Source organism: Ochotona curzoniae, unplaced genomic scaffold (assembly GCF_017591425.1).
Source record: "Ochotona curzoniae isolate NIBS_2020 unplaced genomic scaffold, NIBS_Ocur_1.0 scaffold_4506, whole genome shotgun sequence".
NCBI classification, from domain to species: domain Eukaryota; kingdom Metazoa; phylum Chordata; class Mammalia; order Lagomorpha; family Ochotonidae; genus Ochotona; species Ochotona curzoniae.
This window is the reverse complement of record NW_024467119.1, coordinates 40,692,509-40,706,379: the sequence shown is the minus strand read 5'-3', so window position 1 is coordinate 40,706,379 and position 13,871 is coordinate 40,692,509. Positions and strand designations below refer to the sequence as shown.

At 38.0% G+C, this 13,871-nt stretch overlaps 1 protein-coding gene across 3 annotated transcripts in view; it reads right to left on the bottom strand.

Moving 5' to 3' along the window:
• NFKB1 (nuclear factor kappa B subunit 1) overlaps positions 1 to 13,871 on the bottom strand; it is a 118,361-nt gene that overhangs the window by 48,339 nt on the left and 56,151 nt on the right. For all 3 annotated transcript variants that reach the window (XM_040966564.1, XM_040966565.1, XM_040966566.1), the window contains one exon: positions 3,022 to 3,170. In XM_040966564.1, the coding sequence (XP_040822498.1) occupies positions 3,022 to 3,170 (149 nt within the window). The remainder of the gene's footprint in view (positions 1 to 3,021; positions 3,171 to 13,871) is intronic.

The following is a 13,871-nucleotide window of genomic DNA, read 5'->3' as shown; positions in this document are numbered from 1 at the left end:
CATAATTTAAAGACTATTTATCTTTTCACAGTCATTTTTATGTATCATTTTGGATATGTTGGACTAGTGCCCTGCTTATGAATCTATACTCTTAGTCTAATCTCTCTTATTGAAAGCAGGTTATCATGTTCCATTTCTAGTATTGACAAGTCTGAGGAATAACTTTGGCTAGCTTCCTGAATTTCTGCATGTGATCTTCTTGCCTACAAGTTAGAACTAAATAATAACTGATGTCATACCATAGATGCATATGTGGCAAGTTAGCTCATGTTATCTCATAATATTAGCTCATGATAATTGAGTCTAGAATCTTGGAGATAAAAGAGCTTGAAGATAGATTCTGTACCCCATGCAACTTGCCCCTAGTCCTCCCATTAACAGCAATAAAATTGGAACCAAATTCTGGTTTCCAGACAGCACAATATTGTTTCTTAAAAAGAAAATCAAAACAAAACAAAACAGAACAAAACAAAAAACTGAAAACTTGAGGAAAGGAAGAGGGGAGAGAAAAGATCCTAGAAGAAAATAACATATTTTGGAAAAGAGTATAAGAAAAAAAACTTAGCTAAAACTAAATTAGAAAGGGAGTACCAAAGTTTCATAGCATCCTCCAACAAGAAAGACTACTGAGTGGGCTATAGTTTTCTCCTAATTAAGTGGCATTTTCTCCTAATTAAATTTCTCAGTGACATTGTCTAGGGTTAGACAATCATATGGTACTACAACCAATCAATAACTATAATGACCAACAATAGGGTCTAAATGCTCAAACTGTTGCACAAATGGAGGAATAAATTAATGTGTCCTCTCAACTGCTAGACTTCTCACTTCAAGGCATTTCAAGAGAATATTTTCTTGGGTGAGCCCAATAGTATAATCGGTTCAGCTGCTATCCACAGTGCCAGCATTCCTTAAGGGCATTGGTTTGAGTCCTGACTGTTCTACTTCTGAGCCAGCTCCTTGCTTCAGCTCTCTGGTAAAGCAGAAGAGGATATTCCAAATGTTTGGTCCCCCAAACTCACATAAAAAAACCTGAAAGAGGTCCTGGGTCAGCCACTGCAGCCATTTGGGCAGTGGAGGGAAGACCCTTCACTCCTGCTGCTGACTCTATAAATGCCTTAAAGAGAATAATTTCTCACTTTCTCTGGAGACAGGGAATTTTCTTCTAACCTATGTCTCAAATTAAATACCCAGTAGTTGCTTCTAAAATCACAAGACTAATAAAAACCAAACCACAGAAACACCAAATTACAGACACACCAGGAATTTCATAACAATAAATATCTTTAATTTCGTGTTAATGATAGGATCATCATACAGATTAAGCAAAACCAAAGAGAATACACATTTTCAAATGACTAGAACCTACTCGAATAAATCTGCAGAAGCACTAAGTGTTCAGTTATCTGAAACGATGACAATACCCTGCATTTTAAAGCTCTCACAAGTCTGCCAGGAACTGGAAGTGTATTCCAAAAACAGATGATGAACCAACTGTGACACACAACAGGAAACAGTCCAGCCTTTCAAGAGGATGTGGAAACAAGTTCATAAAGCACACCTGAACTTTTTCAAATCATTTTAAGCTTCTTCCTTCAATCTAGAGTGTTTTTTCTAACATCAAAAAGAATCAGATTTTGGTGACTTAAAAGAAAGCTCTCTAGGTTTTTCACACTTGAATATTTCTTACAGTCAAACAAAGAAAAACATAGGGACATGAAAGCCCAACCTCCCCTCTAACAGCCAACTTGAAACGTGAGCAGAACTCAAAGGCCAAAATGCTACATCAGCTTAATTACCATTGATTTTTAATGAGTTCTTTCTTTTGAGTTCCTAGATTAATTGGGATTTTGAACATAAATGATTCAAAGCAACATTAGAAAACTCTAAAAAAAGTCTCAAAAAATTAAATTAAAATTGTTACTTCTTTTTGTTTTAAAAAAGTGTCTTAAAGTAAGGCAACCAATATTATTGGGATTGCTGATTTCATGCAGCAGTTTATATCATGGTAATTACTATATTGTATGCTATTTTTGTGTTTGGGTAAAAGGAAAAAACAGTATGTATTATTCAGTATAATAAATAGGTTTTATTAAGAAAATAAATGTGGCTGGCTGTTTAACCTGTTGGTTACATTGCCTATGTTTACAAGAGAGATGCTGCGTTCAATCGACTCTGGCTCCTCTCTTGTTTCCTGCTAACACGGATTCAGGGAGGTGGAAGTGATGGCTGCATAACTGTGCTCCTCCCACTCCTACGAGTTGAAGGAGTCCCCAGCTCCCGTATCAGCCTGGCCCAGCCCCTACTGCGGAAGCAGACAGAAGCGCATTCTCTTTCTCCCTCTTTGTTTTTTTTTAAAAACAAATTTTTCAAAAGAAAAATTTAATTCTTTTAACCTGGAATCATTTCTAGAAAACTTCATAAAAATTTATTTTACCTGACCAATCCTTTAATCAGCACCACATTCTATTAACATTTATTTTAAGTGTAATGAATGTCAAAACAAAGATTTGTTCCTTAGCTTCTTTCATGCACACACTTTCCGAGCTGAAACAATATTTATTTACCTACTGCATGCTCCAAACGTTCATACTATACATCTGTTAAGGGAACCATTGAGAACATAAAATTATCCAAGAAGAGTTGATTTCTGCTATAGTTAGATTTCTTCTAATTTGTCCTTATACTTATTTCCAGGAAGGAAAAAGTATTGTTGAAACAAGCACAAATGATTCCTATGTCAAGTGACCATTTAATTTATCATTCAAACTGGGACACCTGTAAATAGATGAGGTGTTCTAAATAATTAGGCCAGGACCACAGATGCCAGCTGGGCTGTCTCAGGCAAATCTAGACATGCAGTCACCCTCCTCCATGGAGATGAAGTGACAGCACAAGTTTTTGTTTTCATGAAGCTCTCTCAGAGTTTCTCAAAAAGCTCTCTTATGAAAAGAGCCTGTTGCTTTCATGCCCCTGTGCCTCCCTGTTCCTACCTTCCACCATGTTATACCCCTCACTTACCTGACCACCATGTCCTTGGGTCCAGCAGTTACTGTGCAAATCCCATCTTCACAGTGTTTTCCTACCAGGCTGTGGGCATGCAGGTGGATATTTTTTCCATTTGTAACCAACTGAACAATAACCTTCGCTGGTCCAATATATTTGCAGATCTACATAAGAAGTATATTTCAAAAGTTAGCACGTCTATGTAAAGTAACATGGGAAAACGTCTGTGATAGACTAATAAAAAACACAACCCAAATTATACATAACCATACATACATTTCTATGTTTTTAAAGTGTGTTATGGACAAATGACAGGATGGAATTACACAAAAACTTTAATGTTGGTTGGTTTATGTGGTAGAAAGACACTCTTTGGAAAGAAAGTCATTTAAAATAAATCACAAGTATGCCTTGAAAAAGTTGGCAGAGCACATATTAGCAGAATTCTGGGCTGGTACTCAAAGTATTCTCTTTCTACTACTAATCAAGAATTAGGGACTCCATTTTCCTCTGTACCCTTACCACAAGCTTTGGTTACTAAGTGAGGAAACTGGTGGTTGATGGAAATCAAGGTAAGGAGAGCTGGGCAGAGTAGTGCACCCTTACACTGTATCACGTGACTCAGAAGGAGCAGGTGCTGTCTAGGAACCTTATGCTGAAGGCTGGCCATGGACACTCAAGCCTGCAGGCCTGGGCTGCAACCATGAGCTCTCAGGGTATTTGAAATCTTCAGTATCTTCCTTTGTTGTGAGATCTAATAATTAAGCTACATTTTCTCAAGTTTCTTAGGTTTCTTTAGTTCAACAAACTATTTGTAAAGTGAAAATCCTTAGATGCTATACTTGTTCAGCTGTTGCTTTGTAAGAATATCAGACTTTTTTTTCATTTAAGGTAATTTATTTTTAAAAAGTTATTTATTTATATCGGGGGGTAAGAGGAAGAAAAAGAGAGAGAGAGTATATAAATGAGTGCTTTTATTTGCTAATTCAAATGGCTAGGGTTAAGCTCCAATCTGGAGGTGGGAACTTGATCCACTTCTCCCAAATGGGTATCAGGGACCCAAGTACTTCAGCCACCAGTTATTAACTCCTGGGGTGCATTTTATCAGGAAGCTGCAATCAAGAGCATGGTTGGGACTCAAATCCAGGTACTCTGATATTTGATGAGGTTGCCCCAAAAAGTGTCTTATCTGGCAGGTCAAACACTTGCCCTGGTTGGTTTACCTTTAAAATGAAAACTGCCATAAAAATAAAATAGCATAGAAGAAAAGATAGATTAAACAAAGAGAGTGTGGACACCCTTTCCTTTCTAGTTGGTGGCCCAGCCTCCTACAGTAAATTAAATCCTATTCTTGAGAAAGTTCCAACGTAAAGATCACATCGACAGAAAAGGTCAGTGACCGTATTTTCCCCCTCCTGAATCCTGTTAAGTCAGAATTTGCCAGAAATTCAGTTAAACTGTTGGAATCTTGCTATAGTTCTAAAGTCTTTTTGCTATAAATTTGAGTAAGAACCTACACTTGTTGAAATCAGCCTTCTTATACTGTAGATATCCACTTAGGCAGGGTTGTAACAGGAATTTCTCCCAATGGAATCCATCTTTTGCTACAAGAGTTGAGAAGCTGATCATAGCTTGGTCTGTTTTGCTGTAGGATTTTGAGAGAAAATTCCCCTCACGAACAAAGGACAGACTCTTTTCTAATCAACAGGGCAGCTCTGTTGGACACTTTAGGGCCTCTCCTCTATACTGCTGCAGAGTTGGTGCAAGGGTTTGCCTTTGAATCCGCTTATTCCCTGGTGTGGATTCAATGTGGTCACTGAAAATACACATTACAATGTAACCCTCAGTGTGAGGTGTGAAAGGGTAGAAATTCAACCCAAATGTGCTACTTGAAGGTGGGATCTTTAGTAGGCAACTAAGATTAAAAGAAGTCAGAGGGAAGGGGTCCTAGATGGATGGCATTAAGACTTCAAATAAAGGAGAGGAAACAACCGAGCGGGGACATCACTCTGCCCTGAGCAGTGTGCCTGACCAGATAGAAGGCCTTCATCAGATGTGCCACTTCATTCAAACTTCCCAGCCTTCAGAATCAGCAGCCAAGTCAACTTTTATTCTCCATTCTCAGTTTGCGGTGTCCAGTAATAGCAGCAGAAAGCACCACTCCTTCCCAAGGACACCAGCAGCTAATTACAAAACTTAATTTTGACCATATTAAAATACAAATAAGTAATTTCTAAAACAGGCTCTAGCACTTGAAGAACCCTCTAGGTATAAAGCTAAGTGGGAATAATGCTTTCCCTTTTATACCAGGCAGAAAGCTTTTCTGTTTAAGTGCAGGATGGGAAAGGAGAAGTTCTGGGTTTGTTGTAATGTTGGCTTTTGTCCCCGCACACACCCTGGATTGCTGATGTCGGTTCCACGCCTCTGTGTTGACATCTGAGCTCTTTGTTAACAGATAAATGAAAAAGCACAAGGGAGACCATCTAATTTTACTTTTAAGTGACAGCACAGCAATGCAGCTGGGTAAGATGTGATGAAATGCTTCAGTTGGGTGAAATCAGATGGGTGTTCCACACAAATGGGATCCCTGAAGGAATACAGTGATCAAAGTTCAATTGCTTCAGATATTATTTGGACCCTCTTTTGTTGCTACAGGAGGGAATTAGTCACTAGCACTCAAGGAGAGTGGGGGGAGTTGCCCTCAAAAAGTGCTCACATATTTTTCTTTATGACTGAAGGATGGCAAGAATGAGGAACTGTGTAGTCTCTGAGGTAAAGGATCTGAAAAAGTTGCCAGTGACTAATGCACTGTGTGATCCATCTGAACAAGTCCAAGTCAGCGTGGTATTACCTGGTTTTTACATAGACCACAGGGTTCCAACAGGGAGCCCCCTGGGTTTTGTGGACTTTCCAAAACACTGACTGAAAGAAGAAAGCTGAAGTGTGGAGAGAAAAAAAACCAAGAGTATCTGCAAGTCATGTGGCACAAAAAGACACTGGCATTCTACTTTGGGGGAGACCACACGTTGTAAAATGCCACAATGACTAGAGTTATTTACAATCAATGAGGAAATTCATTTGTTTTATAGGGAATTTAACTCTACTTATTCGCCTTAATTTTTACTTCTCTGAACAGCGGTTTCCTTGAAAACTAAGGTTTTAGAGAGCAACTGTACCTCTGAAGGGAGCTGAACATTGCAGGCACTTAAACACCAATGGCTAAACAAATTGAATCTTTCCATTTTAGCAAAGCAGAAAAAGTGGCAACATGGAGTAACTAGCTACCCAAAGACACTATAAGACAATGGGCTCAAGGGGGAAGACCAGCTGGGTTACAAATCAGAACTTCTGTTTACTGGCTGTGTAATCTTTTTCAGTTTCCTCATCTGTAAAAAGATAACCACAGTATTCAGTGTTGTCTGAGAATTAAATAAAATTAATGCTACATGAAGTCTTTAAAATAATCTTTAGCAAATAACAGTCATGTACTTGAACAAGTGTTCATTACCCATTTTTTAAAAAATATTTTTAGTTCTTTAGTTTTAAGAGATCATTTACAGTATTATAAACCTAACATTTCCAACCATTTGTTTTATTTAGCAATCAAAGCATTAAACAATGGCACCTTTCACTCTGAATCCTTACTACTATTATTATATTTATGAGATTTGAGATTAAAAGAAATTGAGGCATAAACCTTTATATATAAATGTAATACAAGTTTTACTGATATATGGGCAATTTCTATAAAGTGGGCAGAGAAACAGCAACCAGAAAGACTGTTGAAGTGGTCAGTTTTCTAAGTCGAGGGTTATGGTCTCTCATCTACTTCTCAATCCATTTAAAGATCCAATTTATGTGATCTTCAGTTTCTTCTGACTTAGTGTTGGGTACCGAGAACATAGTTTCCTCTATTAAATGACTTATTCATAAAGGAAACTTCTTCATAAAGAAGCTGGTTCTTTATGAAGAATCTTTATGAAGAACTCTTACTACAAGCCCCTGATTCAAGTCTTTTGTACAACACTGCGCTAGAATCATAAGGAATCTGCATTCAGGGAAATTCTCAGAGCCATAGTAATCACCACCCACTCTCATTTAGTTATTTAACTCATCAGTTACTCTGTTATCACGTAAATTGGGACATTCTCTTTATCATAGCTATCTTGCAGCTCCTTTACTGAGAGAAACCACCCACATTCACAGAATTCAGTCCTGTTTTGATGTAAGTCCTTTGCTTAGTGTAGTTATTCCAATTGCTAGTGTACCTAGCCACATGATATGCTTCCACTGCAACGGCACAACTTGAGTCCGAGCTCTATACTGTACTCTTCTACCGAGAGATGGTTAAACAACATAAACATATCAATGATTTTTTTAAGAAATCCTCTCTGAAAGCAGATGTATGGAATAATGACTGATTCAGGCCACCTCTGCTCATAGAGTGTCTTTTTTCAAGAACACAGTACCTTGTTGGGATCTGCTAATTTTCTAGTAGTAATCATATGACTACAGTAACTATCGTTCTTAAGGGTATGAAGGATTTCTTGGCTTTCTTGATGAAATTTAAAATTTTCTTCTGGGAGTTTTATGACTCAACACCAACTGATGACCACAGCCTAGATCCGCTTTTTGAAAAAGTAGAAATCCAGGGTCACATAATCAATTTTAGTCAAATCATCCCTGTTTATTTAAAGTAACTGCCATGCTGTGGCAAGGCACATGATGGTACTTCAAAAGGTGTTATAATGAAATAAGTCCATAATTTTCTAGGAATCAGAATGTAAAGTGCCTAGTTAACCCTGGGTAAATTTGGATGAATCACTTCAGCACAATGCAGAGTCAAATATGAATGTGAGACGTGACACATGAAGTAGTTCCTTTCTGTTCAGTTTTTCTTATAAGTAAGGAAGATGTTAATGATGATGATGATAATGAAGAAGAGGTGACAAATCTATAGTTTTTAAAAAGCCTATGCCTGGTTTATTTGTACTCATGTCCTTTACCACATGAAGCAGAAGAACAACATGTCTAAGACTCAGAACTCTAATGCCAGGCTTCTGCGCTTGAATTCTTCTGTACTTATTAGCTGAGCCAACACAGAGATGGCTAACTGCCTTGGAATTTGGTTTCATCTTTGAAATGAAAGTAATGAAATACTAGTTATCATAGGATTGTTTTCAGAATTAAATAAGTTAATACAGTATTTGGCATCTATTGAGATTAGCAATCCCAAAGATAAATTTTTTCCCATCTAAGCTATTGCCTTACTGATAACCAAACTTACCTATTCAATGAATTTTAAGACCTTTCTATTTTCCAGGCATTGTAGTAAATTAGGCAGTGGAGAAATATACTGGAAGTTTAAACCAGACACATTCCTTGTTATGGAATCAGAGAAGAACTGACTCAGATCATATAACCTCACAAGTGAATGTAAAAGCATAACTAGGAAGAACTTATTAGATAATTATATGCAACAGAAACTTGACCTGGCTGGGAATTCAGAAATACCTTCCAGGGTTAAGACATAAAGAAGTGCAGGAATTTAACAGGAATGGTGGTGGGAATGGACAAGGTGGGTGAATGTTACAGGGCAGGGGCTGAGTAGGGCACAAGGCTTGAGAGAGTGTTCCTGGCAGAGAGAATAGCACAAAGGCTCTAGGGACAAAAGCCCACTCCTGATCTCCTGTTACATTCACAAATGGCTTCTACTTCCTGGAGTTTCCTTCTCCTTCCTTGTTATTCGTTAAGGGGAAGGACTAAATGCGAACATTATAAAATAACCTTCTCATCATTTTAGTCCACCAAGCTCCTTGACTGTCCTGGTGCTGGAACTGTTGATCAATAGGGACAGTGAATGAAAACCTCCTGCAATGTACTACAAAAAGAAGTGGGGAGAAACTAACTGGCAGTTAAAGGGTACTGCCTTCCTTCTCCTTGCTTTTTAAATTTATAAAGCATTTATCCATTGTTTCTAACTTAATGCACATTTTTTTTTTGGAAGAGACAAAAATATGCCCCACAAAAGGCTCCTGGCGTAAGTACTGGTACTCTGGTCCACAGCTGAAGGAACTGGAGGATCTAAGACTCAGAGTGATGGAGCTGTGATCCAGTGACAGGGCAGATTTTAAAATCTGGGTCTAACTTCACAGTTCACTCACATTTTCCTGTGCCATCATCTCACTGGATCATTTTCTTTTGCATGGGTCTGGTCTCCTCTGTGATTTGGAAGTGCACATCATCTGATTAAAAGCATCTGAGCTATTCCTGAGAAACCCGTCTGTTTGGTTTTCTTGGTGTGTGTTTTCAGAAAGGAAGGCCTTCTTGTGATAGGTGGCAAAAGCATGCTTGACCCTTTACAAGGCCCTTCCATTAAAAAAAATTAGCTACATGAACATTCAGTAATTCTTTTCTGTTGCCCAGTAAGTCAGATTATAAGGTAACAATAACAACAACAACAAAGGAAAACATTATTTTAACAATGGTAGTTAGATATTATCATTGGTAAACATTTCAGCAACCAGAAAATACAGACTAAACTTTACTAAACAAGATGGTTCAGAATAATGCTTAACACAGTTTCTGCTATAGAGACACTTTATAAAGTCTTCCCTGAAGGAAGGGAATTTCCTGTTAATCTAATCAGGATCAAATCTCAGGCTCCAGGACGCCCAGCTTTGTGGTTGTATACAAGTTAGATAACCCCGAGGCTCAAGCCCTACATAGACAAATGAGCCAATCATATGACATCAGAGGGCTATTACAAAGACTAGATAGTGTCTAGTACACATAGCTACCATAGTGGTACCAATTTTGTTCCTTCTATTTGTAAAGATCTACAGGCTTCCCAATGAATCCAGGAAGTAAGAAGGGTTGGCCCCATTATTACCATTTTGCAGATAAGAAAATACAAGGCAGACTAACAAGTAATATAACCCAAAGTCAGATAGCCAAAATAAAAAGGATCTCAGAATTCATTCTTCCTTTTTGCCATACCAGTGTGGCATTCTCAGTAAAGTATGGGATGACAGGAAAATACTCTACTTGCTGTTGAGGATAGTTATCCTCCTGGTATGTCCTGGATGTGCACTGATTCACTGACATTCTTTCACTTTGCCCAGTGCCCTACATGACTGATTGCACATACAGTTCCAGACAAAAAGCCTGGCATTAGATCAAACTGCCACATCACAAGGAAATGGCCTATGATGGTTTCATCAACCACACAGAAAAGATGAGTAAGAGCTCTTTGAACAGTTCTACTTTGAAAGTGTGATTTTTTGTCATACTTTGACCATTTCCTTTATTAAAATTTAATTCTTAAATTTTACCCTATCAGGTATAGACGCACACACATAACGTTTCCTTCAGAAAATCCACTCTACAGAATACTGTGTGGCTTAATACAAGGCTTGCTGGGTACTTTTACCTCAACCCTTATCATCTCAATAACAACTACGAATAAATTTGTACTGTTGTATGGCCTAATCATCAATAATTACAAAAAATATGGGAAGAATGGTTTGCAATTTTATCATGGATTATTTTACAAGTGTGCAAATGTGGGCCTGATATTGCCTCATTTGTATATTCTTACAATAAAGTTTAAAACATTCTGGAACTATTATCTAAGTTTCTTGTTCTCTCTACTAGATTAAAGGTATTCTTAGAGTCTCCATGTCATTCATATCCCCAGCCTTCTTGCTCCTCTCCCTCCAGTGTTTTTCTATCTAAAATCCAAGTCTTTACAAGGGCTTATGATGACTAGATGATCTAATCACCCCATTCTGGCTCTCCTTTCTGGCTTTGTTTCTTGTTCAGCCACATGAGCCTCTCACTGCTCTTGAATATAAGCCTTCCCCTGAGGGCTTTATTATTTGCAGGCACCTCTCTAGAATATTCTCAGGATATCTGTATTGTTCCACATTCATTGTCAACTATCATCTCTGAAGGAGGTGTTCACTGTTCACACTAACCCTACCTAAATCTATCTTGCTAAACCTAAACCTATCTTCCTTGCTCTGCTTTGTTTTCTCCATATATTAATTTCCATTTACTACTACATGACTATGTATTCTGATTATTTTTTCCAAAACAATGGAGCAGGGATATCGATTCCTTCCCTGCCATACTCCTAATACCTAAAATAATATTTGTCATATTGTTGGCTTTCAAAATAAGCACATAATTTAAGGAGTGTATAATAAATAAGACATGATTAAAATATTATCATGGAAGCCAATTTACTAAAATGTAAAAAGGTGATTGGGAAGGAATTAATGTTACTATGTTGTCAATCTGTCTTTGAACATGTGACTACATCCCAATGTGTCTCTTCAATAGAGTGTATTTTTAAATTTAAATTAGAATGAGATTATTATATACCAGAACAGAACATTAGCCTAGGTCAGCAGAAGGATCTGAAGCTCTGGGCTCCAGGTGCTGCACTGCACCTGCGGTATGATAAAGGGAATGTAGTGTCTGAGAGGTAGGAATTCTAGCAGGAATGGGAAAATAGAAGAGGGTGACACCTGAATCAAGACCCCTTGTCCTCCACTCTTTACAGCCTTACTGCATTTTCTGTATGCCATTCTCCATTCACCCATTTCCTCTATGTCTAGTCTTGTTATTTCAGGTATTCAAGATTCACATTTCTAATCTACCCCAATTTCATAGCCCTTTGCTCTTCAGATGAGAAGGCTCTTCTTCAACGTCCACGTTGGTAACTGATAGGAAAAATCACCCCATCAGATCTACTCAGTTTTTAGTTGGGGTCACATGTCCAAAATCTCAGTAAGAACCCTTGGCTTTGGGGCCAGAAAGCCTGGACTCATTCCTGGTTCCCTCCACAACATAGTGGATGATCCTGGGCAAGCTACTGAGCTTTCCTGGCTTATTGCATCTGCAAGATGTGAACATAAACAGACCATCTTTGAATTTCCATGAGGATGAAAGGAGGTAATCTAAAGTGTCAGGTGCAGTTCTTGATACAGACCAGGCACAAAGTGGCATCAATTCTGATCTAGCTCTTCCTGTCTGACAGTTTTCAGAGAGCTGTCCTCTAACTTCAAAGAGCAGATACAGTCCACTGTGGGAGAGGTTTTTTAAACTCTCTTCTTACTGAAACTGAAATTCAAAATATCCCCATTCAAGCACAAGCCTTCTGCTAATTCATAGAAACAGGTCTGTTCCTTTTTCCAAAACTAATAATTCTGGTTTTACCTTCAATCTTTATTCTAGACTTCCTTGAATTATTCTTTCTCTAAAGATCCCCTTCTCTTGTCATAGACAGGCATACTCTCCTTCCTTATTCTTTGAAAAAAAAAAGAAAGAAAAGAAAAACTTTTTCCTGACAGTTGTACTTGTTGAAACCTACATGCCAGGCACCACACCCAGAAATGTCAAACCATTCTTTGGTTTGATCTTCACTACAAAACAGTTACAGAAGTTCTTAAAGTGTACACACACCAACTCGATCTCTGTTCTCTTGACTCTACCATGTACACAAAATACTCTGCCAACACTCAACTACCTACTGTAGCCCTTTGCATTAATCCCCCCATTCTTCAAATGAAAAACCATTAAAGGTCACAACTGGCTCCATGCTTCTAAACCTATTGTCCCTATCTTATTCTTAGTCACATACAGCCTCTCTGAAGCACACGATGTGTCTCCCTCCTGGAGATTTCCTCTTCTTTCCTCTTGCTGCTTTTGCTGAGATATTTACTCTTCCTCCACTCCAGAGAGAGGGTTCACTATGGATGTTCATTGGTCCATGGGGTCGATGGTCCATGTTCATTGCACTCCACTCTCTTGGAGTTAGCTGTCTACTTCATGAAGATGACTACTATCTTTACAATTCAGTGTGCCCAAAACAGAACTAATATCCTTCTCAAACCTACTCTGCCTCCTGTGAATGGAATCACTGCTTTTAAGTAACTGCACTGGAGTACACTGTCCTACCATCTTAGATCCCTCGCAGTTCTTTGTCTTCTATTGCTTCTTTGGATTTCAAATTTCAGCCAAGTATTTTCAAAGCCTCTTCATTTGTTTCCCCTCCCTCCCCCTCCATTCTCTTACCTTAGTTTCTATTTTGGCTTGCATTCTTAGGGCCCCTCATGAAATTCCTTCAAATGGCGTTTACAGGTCTTTCCCTTTGAATATTCTTTAGCAGACAGCAAATGAATTCCTGAAGCACTTATTATGCATCATTCCTATATTTTAACTTTTATTGCCTGTCCATTTTATCAAAAGATGCAGTCTAAATTCTTTCATAGCTTGACATTACTGTTTTTTTTTTTTTTTGGTATTACCACCTGCTCTTTTCATGTGTGCTTCATTCTGGAAGAATTACTCATCATTCCCCATTCAACCTCAGAGGTTTCTATTTTTGAAGCTTTGATGCTGATTTTTCTGCAGTTACAGCTATGCTTTCAATTATTATTTTTCCTTCAATCTCCAGCTCAAATACTGGATTTCCTAAAATCCTACAATTAATCATTCCAACTAGCCAATTCTGAAGTTAACTTTTACTGTAGAATCATGAGATAATTTATCCTTCCACTCAAAAATATCTTATTTAGTCATTTATCCACGGCAGCCACAGGAACTAAGTACATAGCAGTGACTAAATCAAACATCATATTCCCATATTTCAGATGATTAAAGATGTATCTTAGTTCCTCTATCACACTAATGGCTTTCTCTTTAAAGATCAACATATTACCCAAGCCCCCGGCACAAAACCAGCGCCTACTTAATTAATATTTGTAAAAGAAACAAAACAAAACAGAATGAATATGACTAACTCCAGGCTACCCAGAGAAAGAAGCAGACTCGCCTGCAAAAGGGGACCCGCAGGC